Below are 18,062 nucleotides of genomic sequence, written 5' to 3'. Positions count from 1 at the left end.
CAGAGGAAGGCCAGAGTGCGGTGAAATGCTGTCTTCTGGCCACGATGCGCCATTGCACCGGGAACTCCGAGCAGCCATGGTTATCTATACCAAACCTGCACAAGGTCAGGTCAGCATCCCCGTAGGGGGCACTAACGGGAGTCAGTGGATTATTAAAAGAGAAGATGATGTGGAGGGGAGGGGATGGATTGAGGGCTCTTGGTCCAGGCTGGGGTGCATGTAATCGAGATACATTGTTTCTATGTACAAAACTGTCAAAGATGACATAAAAGATAAACTATTTTTTTAAAAATAGGCAAGAGAATGTGGGAATTTCTTCAAAATAATAGAAAGTACAAGTAAAACTAGATTGGCTGAGATGTGGCCAGGGTTGCAGTGGGGGGGAAAAGGGGAGCTTCTTTTTGGCATATTGCCTAACTTTGCTAGTGTACGAACTTTACCATAAATCAAAGTGTAAAACTGGGAGGGGAAAAAGAGGGGAGCTTGGACAGGAGGTCCGGCCCACGGTTCCGGGAGCCCCGCCCCCATCTGCTCAGGCAGGCTGCCCAGCCCTCAGAGTGGCCAAACGTTTTCTGCTCTTCTGGGAATCCATTAGTTTTCCACGTCGTAAGTGGCGCTGTCTGGTCTTTCTCAGGCTCCGCATACTGCGCAGAACCCAACCAAACAAGTTAACCCTCGTCCCAGAACAGAAACCGCCCAACTTCCCCCTTGTTTAGGGGCCGTTTGGGCTCGTCCCCCGGCTTAGCCTGGGAAAGCGTCTGCGTTGTCATGGCGACGCTCTGAGTAGGTTCCTGCGCGCCCGCCCCGGAACTATCTTCTGCAGGGTAAGAGGCTTCGGATTTGTCGCTCGAGGTGGTCGCCAAGCTACTAAAGCAGCGGGAGCCCCCAGGCAGATCCCCTAGGTGTTCATCTAGGGATCGGGTCCGGGTAGGGGCGAGGTGAGCCCCAAAGAAATGATGGTGGTAGGAGTGAGCCTGCGTTCTACCTACCCCTTTAGCATGAGTTGGCCTGATAGAAGAGAGGGAGGATTAGCCAGGTGGGGCCCAGTCCAATTTAACCCTACACAGACAATGACTGTATGGGACCAAGAGCAGCAGGGTTGGGAGTGAAGTTGGGGCAGGCATTGGAAGGCAGAGGGGGCCGGGAGTTGGGGTAAAGGGTGTATGTTAAGCGGGTTCCCCAGGCTGTGTTGAGGATTGTGCAGCCTTTGCTACTGAGCTGGGGGAGGGGGTGGTGGTAGGACAGCCCAACTTATTTCTGGAAATGATTGTTGCAGCTACTGTACTGACACGGTATCTCTACATTCTGTCGTGTCTTCTCGAAAGTTATGGGACTTCTCCAGGGGAAAATAAAGCAAAACTCATAGACGTGTTCATTCTTGATTTTACCTTCAACTTCAGGGGATTCTTCAAGCAGTCCCCTGGCTAGTTTGAAGGAGTCAAGAGTTGTGGATAATATAGAAAATATGGGATTGGGAGCCAGTGAGATGGCTCAGTAGGTGGATGTGCCTGCTTTGCTAGCCCGATGACCCGAGTTCAATCAATCCCCACAACCCACACAAGAGTGGGAGGAGACAACCAACTCTGACCTCCACACATGCACTTTCTGCTCCCCACCGCTCCCACAAAATAATAAAGGCTTTTAAAATGTGGAATGTGTAAAGTTCTGTTTGAAGGTAATAAACTGTTAATGCCAAATGAGGTCTAAAACAGTAATTGAGAAAGAATGCGGAAGGGGGTTGGGAATGGGTGTTTATGAGGAAAGTAGAATTTCCAATGACTGTCAACTGTAAACAGTTTTGACCCTGAGTCCTAGGCATGCCCCAGGTCTCTGGGATACAGCCGCCTCCAGGCTCCATCACCCCTCTATCACCTCCTATCAGCAGACAGGTCCAGAAGGTGACACACGAACGCCTGTGTCTTGCAAACGGCCAATATGTTCAAGGGACCCTTGTTCTCGTCTCTGTGAATGTGATGTGCAGACGTGTCAGAAAAGAGACTTTTAACTGTCAACCATCTAGAGTCCTCTGGGGAGAGTCTGAATGAGTTCTCTAGATCAGATTGGCCCCTGGGAATCTGTGGGTTGGTTGTTAACTGATGTGTGAAGACTTGGCCTTCTGTGGGCAGTGCCATGCCCTAGGCTCTGTACTATGTAAGAGTGAGAAAAGCTAGGAAGCAAAAGGGACCGGACAGCTAGCCTGGGAGCATTGGTTTCTCTCTGCACTTGACTGCGGGTGTTAATGTGACTAGTTGAGTTCCTGCCTCAACTTCCCCTTGATAATCTGGAGTTGTGAGCCCAAATAAACCCTTTCCTAATTCATTTTGACGGGAGGTCTTGCCATTGACGACAGAAAACTAGGGCACTTTCCAAATTTATTAGCCCCTGAGAGCTCTTTCTTTCTCCAGCCCCCCAACCCCCGCCCCCCGTGTGCCCAAGAAGCATCTCAGGAACACATTCTAGAAAAGCTTGGGAGAGTCATGGGAGAGTTTGGAGCATGTTGCCATATTGGGTCATGGTGTGCGATGTCAAATGATTAATGAAGCAGCCCTGTGTGGGAATGCAGTGTCCAGTAGATGAGAGGCGGGGAGGGCTGAAGCCACAGCACACCATGTAGAGACAAGGGGTACATTTGTCAAAAACTGAGAAGAAATATGTGCGTGGTTTCTCATGATCATTCCAGGACTCCTGTTTTTCTCCCCAGGAAATAACCTTTGACTCTAGACAGACAGTTCCATTTCTCCCGAGGAAATGGAAGTTGAGAAAAGCCCCATGCAGGAACTACAACAGGCAAAAGAACCCTTCGATAAGATGTCACCCCTCCTCTTGGAGAGCCTGGTAGAGGAGCCCAAGAAAAGAACGGAAGTGCCTAACCACCTTCTGGAATCCAGTAAGTGGGCAGCAAACCCTTGCCTATGAATTACGTCTCCAGGGGATCCAATGTGTGGGAAGCTGGGTTTGTGGGTGCTGATCTAACTGTATCACTATGTATAGGCTCACAACAGTTTTTGTTATTAAGGCTGGTAATTCAGGTTGGTGGGATGGCTCAACGGTTAAGAGCACTGACTGCTCTTCTGAAGGCCCTGAGTTCAAATCTCAGCAACCACATGGTGGGTCACAACCATCCGGAATGAGATCTGATGCCCTCTTCTGGTGTGTCTGAAGACAGCTGCAGTGTACTTACATATAATGATAAATAAATACATCTTTTTAAAAAAACAACAAAACAAAACAAAAGACTGGTAATTCTACTTAGATCTAGCTGCTTAAATGGTAGATTTTTTTTTAAAAAGATGTATTTTTATTTTCATTTATGTATATGTTTATGTGTGTGTGGCACATGTGTTGTGGGTGCTTATGGAGGCTAAAAGAGCCCCTCCGATGCGCTGGATCTGGAGTCATGGGCATTTGTAAACCATCCAGCATGGGCACTAAGAAACTCAGGTCCACAGGAAGAGCTGAAAGTGCTCTTAACCGCCGACACATTTCTCCTGCCTCCAAACAGTAGATTTTTTTTGTAGTAAAAATGACTCACAGGTTCAATGACTTCCATTTTTTTCACATGTTGTTCCTGTCTGTCCCCCTGTGTAAGGAAAAGTAGGATGGGAAGCAAGGCACATGAGGCTGGGAACAGAGGTCAGTAAGTAAAGCACTTGTCCTGTAAGCACAAAAGGATGTAAGTTCAAACCCCAGCTCCCACATAAAAAACATGGACACGGTATGTACTTGTAACCTCAGCACTGAGGAGGACCCCTGAGGGTCAGGGATTCCTGAGGCTCACTGGCCAGCCAGCCTAGCCGAGGTAGGAGACCCTGCCTTACAAAACAATGGACAATGGATAACAACCAAGGTTATACAGTCTGAACACATACACACAGTGGGCAACAAGGTTATACAGTCTACACACACACATACACACACACACACACACACACACACACACACGCATGCATGCACACTCACACATACACGCACACACACACACACACACAGACACACACATGCACACGCACACACACACATACACATGCATGCATGCACACGCACATGCACACACACATACATGCATGCACGCACACGCACTCGTGTACACACACACAGGGCTAACACTTGAATAAAAGAACAATGGCAGAGAAAGCCTGGAAAACTCTCCGACCAAGGCTGACATGTCCCAGGCATGTGGAGAAAATATGACTGCTACTCAGATGACCAAAAGCCTACCACGCCTGGCCGGAAGAATCCTGATCCATGGTTCATCATCCACCCTTGAGCCTCTGACCTTTCCCCAGCCCCTCCCACTTCCATTTCCTGAAGTGCTTTTCTCTCTTAATAAACTATGTCTGTTTTATCGCCACTCGCGCGTCCTGATGCAATTCCTTGCTCTGGGTTGTAAGAACCTAGACATCCCAGGGAGTGCCCTCCAAGAGCAATGTCCACTGTAACACTCAGACGATCTCCACCCTCAGCCGGTCTTGGGACCACCACGCTTCCTACCTCAGTTTCCACACTCTGGAACCCCTTACTCACATCTCTGCCCTGCTTGAACACTCTCAAGAACTCTCTGTATACTGGAGAAGTCACAGTTCTGATAAGCGTGAGGAGACACCGTCAACCTCAGCAGCCTGAAGAGCTCCCCTAATCTTTAGGGACCTCACTTGGTTGCCAAACCAGGATTCATTTTTTTTGACACAGAAAAATTTCATAACTAGCCAGTTTAGAAAGCAGATATATTATATTATTATAAAATATATCTTAAATATAAATTTCATTAATAAAATATATTTTAATGAAGTCTTCAGCACAAGGGTTAAGAGAAAGAGGGGTGCTCGGCAGATATCAAGACGAAGGCATTGATGCGGGTAACTCTATGAGAGTCACATGGGGAAACCTGAATCCAAGTGTGGGCGGGCTCCTGCAGGGACAGCTGTAATTAACCGCCTTGTTAGTAGACGGATATCCCTTTTTGGTGCCTTTTGGGGGGCATTCAGCTGGTGTTGAGCCATGGCTAGCTCCCCACTGTCATGTTAGTCACCCTATCTTGGTTTCATTTCTACTGCTGTGGTAAAATTCTCTGACTTAGGGGAGAGAGGGGTCTGGAGGTTTGACTCAGAGTCTATTTTATTTCAGCTCACAGACCATCAAAGCAAGGAATTCAAAGCAGGAACTTAAAGCAGCCAGTCACATCCCACCCATAGTCAAGAGCAGAGAGAATAAATGCATGCTTGTGCTCGTCTGGTTTCTTTTATACAGTCCAGGCCCCCCAAATCAGGGAATGGTGCCCCGAGTTTCAGGCTGGGCATCAAGACAGCCTCATATGCACGTGTCCACAAGGCAACTTGAAGTTAGGGCTCGGTTTTTCCTCCTAGCCCCATGCTCCTAGAAATAAGATTCAGACTCAAAATAAATTTACAAATACCTTGGCCATATAGCTAGGCTCTTCTCTAAGTAAAATCATAACTTAAGATAGCCCATTTATTGTAATCTACATTCTGCAGTGTGGCTGGTTAGCTGTGTTCAGGTACCATGCGTCTGTCTCCTCTTTTCTTCCCAGTGACATCTCCTGCCTGGCTCTATCCCAGAATTCTTTTCTCCTCCTGGATGCCCCACCTCTATATCCTGCCTTAGCCATAGGCCATAGGCTTTTTAATTGACAAGTGATGAATCCGTACAATACACGAGATATTCTCTCTACAATAACTTGATCTAGAGTCTAGATCTAGAATCTAGATTCTTCACAATCCTTCATTGAGACTCTTCTCCCAGGTCATTGTTGTGTCAAGTTTATAATTAAAACTAACCACACCCCCAATACAACTTCACCAATGGTTCAGGCCCCACCTTAAACCTTAGAAATGTATACATTGTTGTGCTTAGCAATTTCTTGGCAGGAACACCGCCTGCTGCTTTGTGACCCTAAAACAAACAAAATTAGCATTGGAAAAAAATATCTGAAATGGCTTAGAGTTGTAGCTCAATTGTTAGAGCCCTTGCCTAGCATGCGTGGGGCCCTTGCTTCCATCTCCAGCATTGTGTAAATCGAGTGTGGTAGCTAGCACACATCTGTAACTTGGCACTCCGGAGATGAAGGCAGAGAATTAGAAGTTCAAGGTCATCCTTTGACTAGATAGTGAGCTTGATGTAGCCTGGGATACAGGAGACCCCCACTTAAAAAAGGAAGAAAAATTAGTGATCGACTCACTGGTCCGAGCTGTTTGCTTGCTGATGACCTGCTGTGCATATAAATCCTGAGTCTTGCCCCCGCTCCACTTCCACACAGTGGAAACATTGGCTCCATATTGGTGCCATTAGGGTTTAGACGGCATCTCTGGGGGATGGGGGGAGCTCCAGGTTCTTGTGACTTAGAACAAGGAATCAGACAGAGACATGGAAATCAGCAGGACCAGGTGTGTCTGAGAGCTAGAGCACGGGGAGGGAGCTGACTCAGTCAATAAAGGGAGGCGCACAAGTGGGGACCTGAGTCAACCCTCCAGACCGCGAGATTTTAGAAAGCCAGGCATGGGAACATGCACGTGTTATCCCAGTGCTGGCAGGTGGAGACAGGAGAATCAAGGACTCACTGGTCATTCGAGCACAGTTGCATTGGGAGTTCTAGGGGAAGGGGAGAACTCCATTGATAGGAAAGGGTGTGGCTTCTAAGGAATGACACTCCACAGGATCACACATGAATGTGTAAACACACACACACACACACACACACAAGTATACACAATGAGGCAGGGGCAGAGAGGATGCTTCAAAGAAGGGGGATGTAGGTCGGAGCAGGAAGAGCATTTAGAAGCTCAAAAGGCCCCGTTATGCAGAGTGGAAGCTTTCATGTTATAGTGCAGGCTTTTGGAGCATTTGAACGGAGCTGGCTTTCTCTCACAAATGCTATCTGTTCCTCGAGGTTTAACATACAGTTTCATGTAGTACCTGTCTCTTTGGCATCTCAAATCTCCACCCAAGGGTGTGTGTGTTAGTGTTACACTGTACCACACGTCACTTTCAGACACCCTGAAGTGTCTGAGTCTGTGCCAGTGGCTCCAGGAGGGAAAAGGGTTCCAGCCATTATTTTTAATGCCAATATGGATCACGCTTTTGCCGAGGTCTGCTGGATAGTTTTATGTCAACTTGACACAACTTCAAGTCATCTGAGAGGAGAGAACCTCAATTGAGAAATCTTCCATAGGATCGGACTGTAGGCACGCCTGCAGAGAAGTTTCTTAATTGGTGATTGATAGAAACCGTGCCCATTGTGGATCGGGCCATCCCTGGCTGGTGGTCCTGAGTTCTGTAAGAAAGCAAGCTGAGCAAGCCACAGAGAACAAGCCAGTAAGCAGCACCCCTCCATGGCCTCTGCATCAGCTCCCGCCTCCAGGTTCTTGCTCATACTGAGTTCCTGCCTCGCCTTCCCTCAGTGGGCTCTGAGTCAGTAGGACACATAAGCCAAAGAAATTCTTTCATCCTCGAGTTGATTTTGGTGAAGGTGTTTTATCACAGCAACAGTAACTCTAACTATGAAATAAGTTGTTGGGTTTTTTCATATTCTCATTTTGAAACCTTCATGTGTAACGTGGGCTAGGGAGATGGCTCAGCCAGTAAAGTGCTTGCCTTGAAAGCACGAGGACCCCAATCAAACCCTACAACCCATGAGCAGCAGCAGCAACAACCACAGTAAGAAAACCCACGTCTCTGTGATATGTGTCTGCAGTCCCATCACTAGGGGAGCAGAGCCAGGCAGCTCCCTGGTGCTCACTGGCCAACTAGCCTAGTCTACATTATGAGTTCAAGGCCTGTGAGACACCTCATCTCAGAAGTCAAAAGAAAAGTGGACACACATAAAACACCACCCCAGAGGTTGTCCTTTGACCTCCACAAGTACACACAAAGACATGCATCACGAATGTAGGGAGCAGATAACTGTGATGGGCGGTAAGCACCCATGAACACAGACAGAACGGAGGGCATAGAGAAGGCTGACCCACCGAGGGCACTCGCTGCTCTGCTCTAAGTCCGTTCCCATCACTCATACCAGGCAGCTCACAGCTGCATGGAACTCCAGCTCTGGGGGATCGGACATCCTCTTCTGGCCTCGGTAGGTACTCACAGGCACAGACAGACAGACTGACTGACTGACTCACACATACACACACACACACACACACACACAAAATAAAAATTAAAAAAATTTTTTTCAGGGCGGTGCTGGCACACGCCTTTAATCCCAGCACTTGGGAGGCAGAGGCAGGCAGATTTCTGAGTTGGAGGCCAGCCTGGTCTACAGAGTGAGTTCCAGGACAGACAAGGCTACACAGAGAAACCCTGTCTTGAAAAACCAAAAAAAAAAAAAAAAAAAAAATGGAAAAATTTAAAAAAAAAAAAAGAAAAGGAGACTCAGTCTAGTTTCTTTCGTGATTCAATCTCACTAATTTTCACTAGCAGCTGAACCCACTGGGCCTAAAGATCTCTAACGTAGAGAGAGCGCACACCAATAAGAACTTCCTCAGTGCAATACTCTCTCTGACAGCTCACGATGAACGTGTCTACCTTTCTTTTATAGAGGTTTATGCCAAGCTTCTGAACAATAAGGTCATCCAGGCCAGACCAGGCATAGTCCATTTTGGAGGCTGTGAGATAGAAAAAGAGCACCAACAGATTCTGGTAGGTACTTGTGAAGGGCACGGGGTCGGGGAAGCATTTGTGTTACTAATTCGGATACAGGGCAGGGGCTGGGGAGATGGTTCAGTCAGAAAGCTGCTTGCTATACAAGCATGAGGTCCTGAGTTTGATTCCCGGCACTATGTCAAAAAGCTGGGTTATGAGGGCATGGGCTTGTAAGCCCATTTCCTGGGAAGGTGGAGACAGGTAGACAACGGGGTCTCCTGGGCAGACCAGATGAGTCACTGAGCTCCAGGTAAAAGTGAGAGATCTTAGTTCAAAAAAAAAAAAAAATACTGGAGTGGGCAGGAGGATGTCTCTGTGTAAATGCTTGACAACCTGAGCTCAATCCATGGGACCCACATGGAAGAGGGAGAAAACAAACTCCCTCAACTTGTCCTCTGACCTCTATGAGCAATTGTGACATGCACGCCCCCCCCATAAGTACATAAATGTAACAAAAAAAAAATTTAAGGGAGGGCCCTGAAGGTAGCTCAGCCGCTTAAAGCACTTGCCGCCAACCCTGACGGCCTGATTTTGCTCCCCAGGATCCCCATGACAGAGTGAGAATCAATTCCTAGAAGTCATCTAGGGCCCCACACTTAAGCCACGGCACCTGCTCACAGTGCCAATAAATACGTGTAATACAATTTAAAAAATAAACTAAATGCCTAAGGAACACCCAAGGTTGACTTCTGGCCTCCATGCACAAACACACACAGGCGTACAAGTACTTGAACACACACACAAATATATACACATACACACATGGGGTGGGGGGTCACTTAGTCAGAAAGGCCGTTCCTTGAAGAGAAATTAGAAAGGGCATCAGTGTAATAAACGAATAAAGTGAATAATCAACCTCTACTCTGCCAGAGGACCCCTCTCAGCACCCTTTCTAAAACTGTGACCCTCCTGTCCACTTTAGGGACCAGGATCTGGGCCTCTCAGTAGCTCTGAGAAGGGGCTATCTAGATGGGAACCCCTGGTTCCAAAAGTTTAACTCACTCGTTCCAGTCCAGAGGGGATTGAATGATGGGGTCGGGACTACATTCAAGGACTGTGTTCCTCCAAACCAGTGCGGTCACAATACCAGGGGAGGGGAGGTCCCTTTCCTAGGACATCCCGGGTAGAGGTCCCTTTGGCCAGCTCTGGTCAGGTACCATGCCTTTCCAGAGATGTGTCTCGGTCTGGGTACTCCAACATATACATTCTCTCTGCTAGAATGACTGATTTAGGCATGACCCCTGACCAGAGCATGGCCAAGAGCATGGCCAAGAGAGTTCTGGCTGCAACCTTGTCTTTGCTGTTCTTTTCTTACCATGTGGGTTGAGATTCAGAGATTAGCATAAACAACATGAGCAGCCTGGAGAAATGGCTTAGCAAGTAAGAGTGCACACTGCTCTTGCAGAAGGCCTCACTTTGGTTCCCAGAACCCATGTTGGACAGTTCACAACTGCCTATAGCTCTAGCTCCAGGGGGTCAGACACACCCTTCTAGCCTCCACTGGCGTCCACATGTATGTGCAACCCCCCCCCACACACACACACAAAGACATACATGTACACACAATTAAAGATAAAATCTTTAAGATCTGAAGTGTCAACTCTGCCCTGTTGCGGGGCAGCGCCGTGCCTGCTTTTTTTTTCTTATCGCTGCTTCCTCGGTGTCCAGCACAATGCCTGCCGTACAGAAGACGTTCAGTGCACAGAGGAGAGACTCCGAGCTCACTCTCACACAAGGCTGACTGGGCGGTGCATTCATTCACCGAGGACAGTGTGACGTCTAAAGCACCACGCTGATTCTATCAGATACAGAAATACACAAGAAGTAGATAAAAGCACAACATGATTTCATCTTAACAGCCTCCAGGGAGGTGCTGGGAAAGCCAGTTTCCTGTTCCCCTCAGTAAAGCTAAGCAGAAGCCCAAGGCAATTACCTTAATCCTCTTATCAAAGGCATTCGCAGCGGTTAGAGGTGCTAGGCATTAGTAAGTGTGGGCTCAGCGGCAGAAGAGGTGGATCGGCCTCTCCACCCACTAAGCTGGGGGACGGATGAGGAGAGGGCAGAGAGAACGGAAGAGCCAGACAATGGGGAAGTGGTAATCTTCTGGTCATGACTTGCCTTCTCACATTCGAACTCAGCGGCTATGGCTGCTTGCACAAGACCTTCTCAAGATCTAGCCAGTTAAAATTCCAACAAGGTTTGGGAAAGGTGTTTGAGGCTCCAGCCTTCGGGGCTGAAGGAGCTGTTGGCAGTTGACAGCCACTAGGGGAGGGAGAGTCCCTTTTCTGTGTGCAGAGTGCTTATGCCCCAGGAGATGACCTCACATGCATGCACATATGGCCAGCACCAATTTCAAAACGAGCCTTGCCAAACAAGGGGAGACCCAGTTTTACTAAGGTTTTTCTCCCTCTCCGAAAATCAGTAGAAGTCTTCATTGTGCCAAAAAAATGTCCCAAGTCATTCTTCTATTCCAGGACTCTGCAGCACAGTGTGAGTTAGGTCTCTGTCATCAGCCAGCTGCACCATTTCCTTTTCAGAAACACCCACACCATCTGAAACCTCTCTCACATTCTTGCTTATACCTGCGGCTGAACTCAGAGCAAGTGTGAGAGTGTGAGAGCGTCTCCTTCAAAGATGAATTCATCTTTCTAGGCTCAACATACTGAACACATGACACCTGGGCTGTCCCAAAGCCTGTGTGTGGTTCAAGCCGAGAGAGCCCTCATTCTGAACCACGGTGTTGTTGGAAATATGGACACAGACATGGCCCTCACGTGGAGCTCACTCAGTCTTGACATGGAAGCTGGGTCTAACAGCCTTGGGGGCTTGATCTGGGCGTGGCTACAGATGGCTCCCGTGGCAGCCAGCTCATGTAGGTTTCCCACCCTGTTCAACCGGAGCCTCCACTTCCTTTCAAGGAGACTCAGTCCTACACTGATGTAATCGTAGTGCCTACGAAGGGTTCGCAGTCATGGCATCCCCTCAGAGTGAGGTAGACATTTTCTGGAATGTCGGTAGCTTGGATGCTGAGAATTGTCTTCCTGCAGAAGAGAGGACAAGGACGTTCCTAGGTTTGGCCCAGGAAACTATGCAAATTGCCCACAAGTGGAATGACTCAGTGCAGTTCCTTAACCTGAAGGATCTGAGGCATCTGTTTGCATACATATTAATATTGGTGTTTCAATCTACTTTGAAATTTTGAATAATGATCTTTGTGGGTTTTTTTTTCAAAGCCCAAGGCTCTTGGTACACTTTTTCTCCCCTTTGGGGACAATTCTTTTTTTGTCTCAGAAATTATATGTATTAATAAATAAGCCATTACTTTTCCTAGGAGACATCCAGTGTGTTTATAGGCCCAGGCAAAGCTCATTAACCTACAATGGGTGCCCTTGGGGTTTCGGTAATATACTATTCAACGCCCTGATACAGCTTTTAAGAACTCTACCCTTCCCCAAATGTTGCGTCTCAAAATGAGGACCATACGTAGCAGGGTCTTCTCCTCAGGGCCTGGGATGCAAGGCCTTAACAGCACAGTACAGGCATAGCGCACCCTGCCATAGCACACCCCGCCACAGCACACCCCGCCACAGCGCACCCGCCCGAGCATCATTATACTTGTGGGTTTTTTTGAACCATACTTATTTACTATAATTGTTAGTTGGCCATGGATGCAAAATTCAGGCAAAAATCAACAAGGTCATTTCTTTATTTTATTCTATGAGATTTGTCAGGGTGAATGCATGCCATGTGTATGTAAGTTCCCTCGGAAGCCAAAGAGGGCTTTGTATCCCCTGGGGGTGACGTGGAGGGTATATGTACGTGCATGGGAGTGCTAGTGTCTGTGGCACCCAGGAGAGGGCGTTCTTAGATTCCCCCAGATCTGGAGTTACAGGTGTTGTAAGCCATCAGCTGTGGGTGCTGGGAACTAAACCCTGGTCCTCTGTATGTGCTGAAAGCACTCTTGACTGCTGAGTCACCTCTCTAGTCCTACCAAAGTCATTTGTGATAATCAAGTGACAATCTAGAACTTTAAATTAAAAGGATCATATGTCTTATTTTTAAGTTGTGTGCTATTGAGTCTATTAAACATACTACATGTAAACACATAGACACACATCTATAACACACATGTTCTAAGAAGACAGGAAAAGCTAATTTTGTCTAATGCTATTTATTCTCTCTCTCTCTCTCTCTCTCCCTCTCTCTCTCTCTTTGTGTGTGTGTGTGTGTGTGTGTGTGTGTGTGTGTGTTTGGCATATGTGCACATATGCGTATATAAGTGTATGCACCCATATGTATACACATGATAACCAGAAGAGGGCATGGGCGTGTTCTCTCACAGAGCCTAGAGCTAGTCCACTCTTTTAGCCTTGCTGGTCAGGGAGCCGCAGGGGTTCTCCTGGCTCCTCCCCAGCATGAACAAACTGCTGCTGCCTACCCAGCTTTTTCAGTGGGTTGGTGGGGATCTGAACTCGGTTCCTCATGCTTGCCCAGCAATCCTTGGCTGAGCCACCTCCTAGCCCATATTTCACGTCTTTTGAAAATTTTAAAATAATAAGGTATAAGCAATGAAGAGATAAATATGTAAATAACTTAAATCCTTACGCATCTTTCTCTCACCCAGAATATCGCCAATATTTCCGATGAAGACACTCACCTTCATATTTTACCCCCACAGACCAAATACTTTCAGATCAACTTTGAGAAGAAGGTATTGTCCTGGGTCACCTTCCCTGCTGAGGGAGATGTGGGAGGGGTTATGGTTTCTGACCCAGGCCTGCTAGGGCGGAGTGCATGCAGCCTTCACACTCAACCTGACCCCCCCATCACACCCCCAGTGCTGCTGTCTGTCAGGTCCAGGGCCTGTCCCAACACAGCCTCCCTGCCTTTCAGGAGCATCGCCTCATCCCAGGCCTGTCACTCAGGATCACTATCACATTCTCCCCAGATGAGTGGCGCTACTATTATGACTGTGTCCGCATTCATTGTAAGGTGAGTTTCTGGAAGTTGTTATTTGTTGGGTGTGGGAGACGGGGTCAGGGGAGGGGACCCTACAAATCCTGATCCTGACGGAGGACAGAGGACAGCTAGACAGACCTGTGGGTTTTCAGTGTTGTAAGAGGCCGGATGGCCCACAACAGCTGTACCTTCCTCCCAGCTGGAAAGATATTAGAACATGACGATCCTGGGCAGGATCACCTACCTGCACAGTAGGTCTCTCTCTGCTAGCTGTGCCTGGCACTTAACCCATCATACCCTGAAAGGAAGAAGAAAGAGCCAGGGCGACCCCCTCAGCACTTTCCGAGTGGCCTATGAGGCTGTAGGCTCAGGGCTGTGCCTTGTATCCCAACTACAAAGAGGTTAGGCCACAGGGACCCTGGGAAGACAGGACGCTGTAATCCCCCACCGCCTATGCCAGACTTCCATTTATCTTGTGGTGGTGGGGCCCTGTGAAAGCTTTGTCAAATAACCTTAATGTGCTCCTTTAAGTGCGGAGCTAGACAATAAATAGTGCCCCATTCTGTAGTTATAAACACTGGCGACTGGCCCAAGACTCCAGCAGCCATGTCCACAGACAGGCGTAGAATCTTCAGTCCTTGGAGAGATGGAGCTTCCCGGCCTGAGGTGCCTGAGGTGCCTGCTGGTTGAGCTCCCGGGAGCCTATGCCAGGTCTCTTCATTCACCCTTCCGCCTCCGCCTGAGTGAGCAGCCCCCCAAGTCCCTTGCACTCATCTTTTTGCCAAAGGTGCAGTCTCTCAAAGTTCAGAAGTCTCAAAGCTAGCCTCATTCAATGGGAGGTCACACATGTTGCAGCAGACGAATTTCTTTTTTCTTTCAGATAGTACTCTTATTGCTTATCATTTGCGTAGTAAGGTCTTCCCTTTGGTTTTCATTTTTAAAAGGCCTAAGCCTTCAGTGCTGAAATTTCAGCACTGTAGAGGAAGGATCTCAAGTTCAAGGCCATCCAGGGCTTTTTTAGAAAACCTTGTACAAACACTGAAGTCAAGGCTAGGGAGACCGTTTCATGATTAAAGCACTGAGTTCAAGTTCCCAGAAGCCATGCCAAAACCTGGGTATGAATGAGTGTACCTGTTTTCCTAGCACCATGCTGTGACAGAGACAGGAGGATTGCAGGGACCGCCTAGTTCTAGCTTCATTGAGAGACCCTGTCTCAAGGGAATGAGGCAGATAGAGCAAGGCATTCAGCATTTTCCCCTGGCCATTCACAGGCATGTATACCAACACACGCGTGTGCAGACACTACACACATACACAATAAAACTAAAAACCGAGCAAACAAATACACAAAAAAATCCTGAACATTCTCACATAATACAATCCAAAGCTACACTTGATACATGCTGAGAAATAAGCGAGAAAAAAATAAGCTAGCTTCACTGCCAAGAAGAAACAATTAAAAACAAAAGCCTCATTTTCCAGAATCGAAATGTTGTGTTTCTGTAGAAATACTCTTGCAGAATATTTCATATGTACAATTTATAAGTACTCTACAGTTGCGATAGTCTTGAATCTGAGCCAAGGTGTTTCAGACAGTAGTCATTGCTTGGCCTCACGGGCGTACATGATGCAGGTGCCCATGTTCTGTATTCAGAACCAAGACTTCAGTGACACCAGGAGATAAACCATGGGCAAGTATTGCTAGAAACATCTCAGAGTCACCAACATTTGATTTTAAATTAATTTTTTTAGTTCTCGTGCATTTGGACCTTTCACTATTACCAAATATTTTATAACCCCCGCATTCAGTTCTGCGATCTCATACAGAGTCAGGAAGCTGGCGTATAGAGCCACAGAGCCCATTTCCTGTCACCGGGAACGGTCACAAAGCTAAGAAAGATACACCATACTGATATAGTCCTGTTTACATTTTAAGTCTGTAGCCTGCTTTGACTTGTAAAGATATCCTTAAGGGAAAGCATAACTGCATCCACATTGTTGAGGATCATACAAACCTGAGAAAATCAAAGACCCTTTTCAAGATCACATGGTCTTCCTTTATAACTCCCCCAGGCGGAAGCAGATGGAGCAGCAGCAGCAGTGATTATTAATTACCTTTAGCTTCTATGGGTAATGGCGAACATTGTTCCAGTAAGCTAAACGCCTCCGTGCCTTGCTCATGGTTAGGAAATATGATTTCCTAGGGGTTGAGAGACAGCTCAGGTGGTAAAGTCCTCATCATGCGAGCGTGAAGATCTGAGTTTGATCCCTACGGCACACTTTTTAAAAATGCTGGTCATGTTGTTATGGGCTTGTGATCTCATTGCTGGGAGGAAGAGGAGGAAGAGGAGGAGGAGGAGGAGGAGGAGGCAGACATAAGATGATCCCTGGGGTAACTTCCAAGAGAGACCTTAACTACATAATAAAAAGGTGGTTGGTACCTAAACAATGATGTCCAAAGTTGTCCTTTGATTTCCATACTGTGTGTGCACACCATGCAAATGGACATGGGTGCTCAAGTCCACACACACACACACATACACACTCCAAAAGAAACCCAGTATTTCTCATGTTTTACTTAAAGCACCAAGGTTTCCTAAGGAAATTCTTGAATGATTAAAAAGAGTTCAAAGTGACGGTTTTGCAAACACTAACTTTAACTTTCCTCCACACCCATTTCAGGGGGATGACACCTTGCTCGTTCCCATTCATGCCTACCCTGTCTTGAATAACCTGGACTTCCCCGCATTCATAAATCTATCGGATGTCTTCCTCGGAGAAAGGTGAGTTCCCAGAGTGAAGCAGGAAGGCACCACAGGATGTGAAAAGCTAACAGAGGGCTGGGGAGATGGTGGTTCAGCAGTGGAGAACACTTGCTGCTCTTGCAGGGGACCAGAGTTTGGATCCCAGCACCCACACCATGTGGCTTACAGTCAGTCACCTTAAGTTCAGCTCTAGGGGGTTCTACACCCTCTTTTCACTTCTGCAGACACATAAATGATTTTTTAAATTAAGAAACATGTAAGTGAGGCTGTCAGGGACCAGCCTCTGCTTGGAGAGGGTTCTGAGCACGGGGTGTCCGGGAACAGCAAAACAAACGACTTGAAGTCAAATTGTGGGTTATAAATCAAATTGATAGCTTTCCACATTGCGCTCTCTCTCTCTCTCTCTCTCTCTCTCTCTCTCTCTCTCTCTCTCTCTGTGTGTGTGTGTGTGTGTGTGTGTGTGTGTGAGCGCGTGTGTGTTCTGCTCTCAAGATAGCCTTTTCTTGCAATTCTAAAAACTCTCTCTGGATAGCTCATCTCTTGCAGATCAAAAGTCCAGTCTTTTATTTATATATGAATTCAGCCATTACCCTAGGTTTCCTTTTGATTTTTCCATGAATCAGCATCCTATGACCCCAGCTCCTTGATTCTTAGTAAGAGACAGCAAGCACATTTTTTTTTTAAACATTGCAATGGAATTCAGAGATCTGCCTGTCTATGTTAAACACAGACAATAAGCTAGCTGGATGCAACCTGCCCTAAAATTACCATTCCTACAATGCCTGGGTCTGGACCTAAAATCCCTCTGTCCTACACTGACATTGAACTCAGGAATCTGCCTGCCTTTGTAAACACAAACAATAAACTTAGCTGGGTGGGAGCTTGCCCTGCAATCACCACTCCCCAAATCTCTCTATCTCCTTCCTTAATATCTTTCTGATAGGATGCCTCTGTTCCTTTAGGTCTGCAAAGTTTCAATTCATATTACATCCTTACAGTTTGCACAGTTGAGAAATTATATTGAGCTCATGCTTTCAGAGTTCTTTCCCACAGCCTTAAGGGCTGTCCTGGAGGCCTCGGCATTTAGGGTTTGCTGAGACACAGACACACCCCTACCTCCTAGACTCGTGCTGTCTCTGATTATCATGAAGTCCTTAACCTTGTCAGGGAGAACGTTCCCCAATATCCTTGGCAGGGAGACTATTTCCCAAAGGAGGAACATGAAGTAAAATATATATCTTCATACAAACAAGCCCTATGCCCACAGCAACTGTTCGGCCCTCATGGAGGACCACGCCCTGCTGGCTCTGTCCAGGGGTGGGAACCATGTCACACTATTCCAGCCCTGGCCAAATGGAACTCAGCATGGGGCTGAGGAGATGGCTCAGTGGGTTAAGAGGTAGTTGTTGCACAATCATTAGGACCTGAGTTCAAATCTCAAGGGTATAAAAAAAAAAGTTTGATCACATGCACGAATAACTCAAGTACCGGACTTGGTGGACAGAGGGAGATCACAGGGTCTTTATGGCTATCCAGTCTAGCAGAAAAATGACGAGCTTGGGTGTGCTGATAAGTTTTTTGTCAACTTGATACAAACTGAAAAGAGAGACCAGCCGGGCGGTGGTGGCGCACGCCTTTAATCCCAGCACTTGGGAGGCAGAGGCAGGAGGATTTCTG

At 47.2% G+C, this 18,062-nt stretch overlaps 1 protein-coding gene across 6 annotated transcripts in view; it reads left to right on the top strand.

Moving 5' to 3' along the window:
- Positions 1–18,062, top strand: part of Cfap221 (cilia and flagella associated protein 221) — a 79,358-nt gene continuing 61,296 nt past the window's right edge. The window contains exons 1-6 of one of the 6 annotated variants that reach the window (XM_031380681.1): positions 1–104; positions 2,702–2,887; positions 8,558–8,658; positions 13,286–13,372; positions 13,555–13,653; positions 16,303–16,403. In XM_031380681.1, coding sequence (XP_031236541.1) covers positions 2,749–2,887; positions 8,558–8,658; positions 13,286–13,372; positions 13,555–13,653; positions 16,303–16,403 — 527 coding nt within the window. In that variant the 5' untranslated portion in view covers positions 1–104; positions 2,702–2,748. The other 5 variants (XM_031380645.1, XM_031380637.1, XM_031380654.1 and 2 more) reach the window with 5 other exon arrangements.

The sequence above is a fragment of the Mastomys coucha genome, unplaced genomic scaffold (assembly GCF_008632895.1).
Source record: "Mastomys coucha isolate ucsf_1 unplaced genomic scaffold, UCSF_Mcou_1 pScaffold1, whole genome shotgun sequence".
NCBI classification, from domain to species: Eukaryota; Metazoa; Chordata; class Mammalia; order Rodentia; family Muridae; genus Mastomys; species Mastomys coucha.
The sequence above is the reverse complement of the archived record's forward strand: the minus strand, read 5'-3'. Positions and strand labels throughout refer to the sequence as shown.